The 6,487-nt window shown below is 56.1% G+C and overlaps 1 protein-coding gene across 1 annotated transcript; it reads left to right on the forward strand.

Moving 5' to 3' along the window:
• The first annotated feature begins 957 nt into the window (after positions 1–957).
• On the forward strand, positions 958–4,569 carry LOC133052421 (uncharacterized protein CXorf49 homolog). Its single transcript, XM_061137309.1, has 5 exons — positions 958–2,247; positions 2,879–3,035; positions 3,581–3,651; positions 3,920–3,965; positions 4,529–4,569. Exons 1-5 carry the CDS (start codon positions 958–960, stop codon positions 4,567–4,569), a joined length of 1,605 nt encoding a protein of 534 aa, XP_060993292.1.
• Positions 4,570–6,487: the final 1,918 nt, after the last annotated feature.

A 6,487-nucleotide genomic window follows, 5' to 3' on the forward strand; every position in this document is an offset into this window, starting at 1 on the left:
GCATGCTTTGCAGAAATAGAAAAACTCATCCTAAAGTTTAAGTAGAATCTAAAGAGATCCTTAATAGGGAAAACAATTTGGACAAAGAAAAAGTAGAGAACTCCAACTTCATGATTTCAAAACATTACAAAGCTCCACTAATGAAAACTGTGTGTTACTGCCATAATAACAAATAGACCAATGGAGTAAAATAGAGATCTTAGAAATAAACCCTCACTTTTAGAAGATATGCCAGGCAGTGGACTTCCTGATAGAGGGGAAAACATAGCTTTTCTAGATCTTTGGATCAAAGCAAGGACTCTGGAGTCAGATTGCTTGGCTTCAATTCTACCACTGATCCCCATGGGCCAAATGACCATGGGTCAGTGGCTGAACCTTAGGCTGGTAATCATTAGTACTATAGTCCTGGCAATGTCACAAAGAACCACTAATATTTACGTACAGCACTTAGAAGAGTGCCGGGCATGGGGTCTCTGCTGTAAAGTAGCTTTTCACAGATTCTGCCAAATTACCTCCCAAATGGAATTCTTGCACCACTGCCACAGAGGTTTGCCCCTAAACTCTCCCACTCTCGGAATCGTTAACCACTTGGAAGAGATGGGACGAGACGCTTGACAGAGGTATCCTCGCAGCATCACCTTCACCCGCCAACTCGCCAACTGCCGGGATGGCCCTTGGACTTGGCAGCAAGCCAGAGGAGGCTCTCGACCCCATTGGTTACACCTCGAGGGGACGGCCAAACAAGGCGCGTGCTGGTTGGCAGGAACCGGACCAATGAGGAGGCGGCAGGGCTGGCGCGCTGAAAACCTCGCGTCATTTGCGGCCATCTCCTGCGTGCTTGACGGCGAGCTCCAGACGGCACCCACCACACCTGCCCTGACCGCCACCACCGCCGCCACCGCGACCCGGTTGATAAATCGTCGCCGCCCCAGGTCCGGCGGCCACCCAGATCGCGACATGAGCTCCCCAGATGATGAGGTGTCTGTTTCGGGAGCGGGTTTCGGCTCAGAGTGCGGGGAGCAGACCAGCGGCCTTGAGGCCGGCTCCACAGCCCCTAGGGGACCCGGACCCGGCCCAGAGCCTGGGGCACCACGAAGCGGCGAAGGTGAGGGCGGGAATGGCTTCCCAGACCCTAAGGGCTTCGAGTCAGAGCGGGAGGTGCTGGAAGCGAGAGGGCCGGTGCTGCGGGGCCGCGAACGCCGGCCTGGCTCCCTGGCCGACGACCAGGGGGACGCCCTGCAGCTGGCTGACGAGTCACTGGCGGCCATCCTGCAGCAGCTGACCGACCTGAACATGCAGGGCACCCGCAGATACCTGTCCCAGGAGAGCTACGCGGTCGGTGAAGTGTCTGCCTTGCGGGACCTCGAGGCGCGACCCCGCAGTCGAGGCGGTGCCGTCCAGAGGTGTGGGGAGGCCACACAGGCTGAGGCTGGCCCTCTCCGGGTCGGCGGGCCCAAGGCGGGCCGGGCCTGGGGGAACCCTAAGAAAGGCACTAAGAGTAGGTTGAACGTGGCTGTGGATCACCAGTGGCCCCCCTCAGAAAGCACAGCCGGGCTGCTGTCCGACCCCGAGTCCTCCGATGAATTCAGTAAGATAGAGCTGATGAGGGTGAGCATTTATCCCAAAGATGGAGGCCAGGCCAAGCTCAACAGCCCCGAGGATCCTGGGAACACACCCAGACGCTGGAATGTCCAAGGCAGGGAGAATCTTCTTAATGTGCCAGAAACTTGCCTGTCCTCGATTCCGCGAGGATTAATTTCTGTTGTGGAAAGGCAGGGCAGGCAGGGCGATGCAGAGCAGGAGGACACCTCTCCCCCTAAGAAAATGCAGAGCGTGCTCTGGGGGAAGGGGGGCAGCCTGTCCAGCTACCCGGGACTGGCAGTAGCATCAGCTACTGCAGCTGCCTCTACAGGCAGCAGGCCGCGGCCCACTCCTAGGAGGAAGGGGGTCCAGGAGAAGAAATCCCTTGGGGGCGTCTCCAAACCTGCCATGGGGAGAATCTTCCCTTCCTGGGGGCAAAGAATCTCGGCCACTCCCCTGGAACCGGCCACATTCCCCCCAATTTCTGGCATCCCGCTGCTCGGGAGGTCCAAGAAGTATGCCTTGGTCTCTTCGGGAGCTGAAGAGTCCAGGCACACTGGTGCTGGGAAGAAACCCGTGGCTAGGCGGGCGCGGGAGTCGGTGGCAGCAATGGCGGTGTCAGGAGAAGACAACGACCCAAATAGAGACCCATTCCCAAAGGGCCAAGTGAGTAGGCCAGGCCCCTCCTCTCTCCTCACTCTTCCCCCTCCCACCCTCCCCAGGGCACAGGTCTTCACCCGTTGCTCCTCCTCTCCATCCCTCAGGCGTCGTCATTGGGTGACCCTCGGTCACTGGGTCATTAGGATGCCAGATTGGGGTCCTTTTACTAGGGACAAACGTTAAGGTAGCACTTTGTGTGTGCTGGGCTTGTTTTTCCACCCTTGGCCTGTTTCCAGCCTCCTCCACGAGGCTGGGGCTGGAGTGGAAGGGAGAGCTGGTAGCTGAATTGATTTGAGGGGACCCCTTAAAAGCTTCACAGAGCTTCAGTGTTTAGACGCATCACTTTCCTGAATCCTACTTGCTAGGTCTTCCCCAAACCTTCCTTGCAGGGACCCCAGGTTTCTCAGTGACACAATGCTATCCCCAGCTCAGCTCTACCTGCTGACCTGGGGCTGACTGAGAGAGAATGTGCTAAAGAGATCAGCCTTTCAATTCTCTTTCGAATTCCCTGCCTCAGCTCCGTCTTGAATCACATGAGCTCTCACACACACAGGCATAGAGATATAAATGCACTGGTACACACACGCGCGCGGGCCCACACACACTCTTCAGATCAGTGAGAAATCTGTCTTTTTAGCTGACCACTGACAGGCCATGGCCATCTTCTCCATGGGTGCATCATGGAGAACCCAGCAGCACCAACCTTAACATCAGAGGAACACAGTATTCAGGAAACTCAGAGCCCGTGGCCATGAACAAGGGAGAAGTCATGCCCAGAGGGCCTGGCCCCTCAGGTGAGTGTCCTGGCTTTTGATATGGGGGGAGGAGGTCAGGGGTGAAGGCAGAAACCTCTGTCTCTGACTCTCTCTCTCTCTCATCTGGGGGCTCAGCCTTGCTGTCAGGCCGCTTCTCCCATGAGAAACAGGGTGTCACCAGGGCTGGACCTGGCCCCATCACCTTCTGTGTGGGAGTTGTTTGGCAGGGGTGATTGGTGGCAGTGCCCCAACAGCTCCTCTGGGCATAGACCTGTATGCTAATAGCCTTTTCTGTGAAGTGCTGTTCGCCCACATTGGTCTCCCAGGTGCTGGCTGTGGCTGCTGCTCTGGGAGGCTTGAACCCAGAACCACAGTCTTTGGTGACCATCGTGGTGCAATGGCTGCCCCTGCGGAATAAGAGGGGCAGGCCCAGAGAGAAGGTTTGGGCTGCCTGCCAGGCGGAGCAGGGGACGCCTAATGCTAGGCAGAGGGTGGTACTCCCTTACCTCACGTTAGACCCGCCCTGGGCCTTTCCACCTCACCGGGTACCTGGGAAGCTGGATTGTGTGTCCTTTCCCTGTCAGGTGACCAGGAACCAACTGACCATCCCCCAAGACGGAAGAGACAGCCACGCAGAAGGCAGGGCTGTCCTCAAGTAAGGCTTCTTCTGGCTCCTAGAAATGCACACCCAAACCCCATGGTGGGATCTGGGTCCAAGTTCAACTGACATGTGTGGGCCCCCCACCCCCATCCAATCCCACACCCCAGGGAGGGAGCCCACCTCCTTTCCACTGAGGAAAGTCTTGCTTGCCAGTCTAGACACCTGGCTTTGGGATGGAGGGCCCGGGGGAGAGGAGAGGAGGAGGAGAGGGGAGGCGGGTGTATACTAACCATTTCTCTTCTTCCTGTGTCTGCTGGCCTAGTGTCTGGTGCTACAGAGAGAAATAGATGACCTTAAGGAGCAACTTGGTATGAGGAACCAGGGACAGAGAGCAGCGGGTTCTTAGTGCAGAATTGGGGTGGGCCCTTGGAGTGGGGTGGGCTGCAGGTGCAGGGGGCCTTGTAGCGATCAACATTCCTGTGGGGAGGAGAACCTATGAAGCCTGTCCCTGGAGCGCGTGGTGCATGTTCAGCTGGGCATGCGGACAAGTAGCAAAGTACTGTGCGGACTGCATGCACACTCTGCCAGCCAGACGAGTCCTAGAGAGCTCCTTCTGATAGGACTTGTAGAGATGCCTTGTTGATCTGGTGTGGCCTCTAAGGATCTTGTTGGATTGTTTGCGAGACAATTTTTGAAAGGTTCGGGCATGGCCCCGAGCTTGAGAGCTGCCGGCACATTTTGTTTCCTTTTAGGAAATGGCTCCACGTTTAATTCCAGTAGTGGGGAATGATCAGGCCCAGAGCTCTTTGCATCGGGGCTGGGGGTAGGTGGGTTTCAGGTTGCAAGGCTGGGTGGTTCCCCACGGGGACAGGGGGACAGGCTTCTGTGTCTGTCTGTCTGGAGCACCTGTTTATGCCTTTCCCTGTTGCAGCCTCCATGCGGTACCTGGCTGACAAGTTCCAGATCGTTTGAAGTGAGTGTTACACACTGCATACCCCTTCCCACAACGTTGGCTGTTGAGCAGGGCTGTGGGCTGGCCCTGGCTTGAGGCTCTTCCCTGACTCTGCTGTTTTACAGGTTGAGCCCAGTATCTTCCTGCAAGAGGAGCAGCTGTTACCTCCAGGGCTGGCGAGCTGCGGCCAGGCTTGTTGCCTCTTGTTCTGCCTCCACCAGGGCATCCTCTGCCCCTTGTTTTGCCCCCTCTCTGCCCCAGTCTCACAGCAGTTTTTGATTAAAGGACTTCTCATATTCTGTGTTCTGCCCTTTCTCTGGGAGGTAGGGGTTGGGGGAGTGGGGCAAGGCCTGGTGGAGAGCCACTCCATGTTAGAGCCTGTTGCAGAACAGTACCTCTGGCATCCTGTGTTGGGGACTCTGGGTCAGCCTCTGCTCCCATCCGGGCCAGCAGGGCAATGGAGTGCTCCCGGTCTGGGTTCACTGAGGGCCTTGTCTGGCCACATTGGCACATCCTCCCATTCCCCTAAAAGCCCTCTTCTAGTTCTCTTAAGCAACCTCCTCTGGGATTTGCCGGTTCCCATCCATTGCTGACATCCTGCCTCCCCATTGGAAGGAACACTTGGCCCCCTTACAGAGCCCCAAGCCGTCCTCCCAGTCGCTCTGGACTCATTGTCCTGCTTACCCTGACCACTCTCTTTTCCTGTTGGAGCACCCTCGATCCCTCCCCTGACTTGCCATTGGTGACCTTGCGTGCACGTGTAGTTCAGCAGGTGAAAACAGGCACAGGTGCCCTCATCTCTCCCTTCCCAGGCTCTGCCCTCTCATTGGAGTCCCTACTGCCTGTACCGTCTCCACCCCTGCCCCAGTCCCACCTTGCACGCTCGAACCTGCACACAATCTTCCTCTCCTCTTTAGCCCTCACCCCTGAGACTCAGGCACCAATAGTTTCGCTTCTCCTTCGTTGGATTCAGTTAAGGGCTTGGGCATGAAGCCTGGACCCAGTGAGCTGGGGAGCAGGAGGGAAGGAACAGGGAACACAGGAGACAGGCTAGTCTCCGGGCTGGAGGTCAGGAGATGCATCTGTTTGGTGCCAACCTGGGTCAGACTGCACCCTGGCAGCTAGAGATGGATGGGGGAGTCCTTTGTGTTTTCACATCCTCCCTGCCCTAGCCAGCTGACCACCCTCGCCTCCAGCCTGAGCCTCTCTATACCCTTGAGTGGAAATGGGCCCATCATACTCTATGGCAAGTGTGGTTAGTAAGTTTCTGTTCTTGCAGGGTCCCTGTCAAATACTGTTCCACCAGACCCATGACACAGATCTTCCAACAAATGATATTTCCCAGAGTATCCCAGCTCAGTATCCCAGACTACTTCTTTGGGGCACATGACAATGAGTCTGAACTCTGTGTTCAATTTCCCCCTCACTGGAATTTGGGGAGCACTTCCTTTCCCTCAGCCAGCACCCCAGGACTGTGCCAGCCTGAGACTCAGAGAGACAGATCTGTGTTGGAGTGAACTGAGGGTAGGTTCTGCCTGACACCATTCGTGAAAGACCAGGGTTTTATTACACAGAAGGGGGTATGAGGGTACGTAGCACATTCAGAGTTGGTGCCTGGACATCTCTCTGTGTGAATAAAAGTCAGCAAGGATAATGCCCTTGAGGTATAAGGATGTGATTCGGGGAGAAAAGAAAGTAGAGACTGGTCCAGATTCTGTAAGGCATTGAGTGAGCCAAAGCAAGGGTCGGATCTCCAATATTTAAGGGGTGTTGTCACGTCCCAAAACGTAGGAGGGGTATGATGCAGGAGTCACCAAACTTCAGGACAGGGTGTTGGGACTCACAGAGTTGGAATCGCTGGAGGAGGCTCTGGATCCTACCTTGGCATTCTATGATATCTGCCAACTGCTGAGCGTGTGGATGAATGAAAATGGGAAG

Source organism: Dama dama, chromosome X, assembly GCF_033118175.1.
Source record: "Dama dama isolate Ldn47 chromosome X, ASM3311817v1, whole genome shotgun sequence".
Classification (NCBI taxonomy): Eukaryota; Metazoa; Chordata; class Mammalia; order Artiodactyla; family Cervidae; genus Dama; species Dama dama.

Coding starts and splice junctions, on each gene's coding strand:
- LOC133052421 (XM_061137309.1), top strand. CDS start 958: ATGAGCTCCCCAGATGATGAGGTGTCTGTTTCGGGAGCGGGTTTCGGC. Junction 3,036..3,580: donor CAGAGGGCCTGGCCCCTCAG/GTGAGTGTCCTG, acceptor TTTCCCTGTCAG/GTGACCAGGAACCAACTGAC. Junction 3,652..3,919: donor GAAGGCAGGGCTGTCCTCAA/GTAAGGCTTCTT, acceptor CTGCTGGCCTAG/TGTCTGGTGCTACAGAGAGA.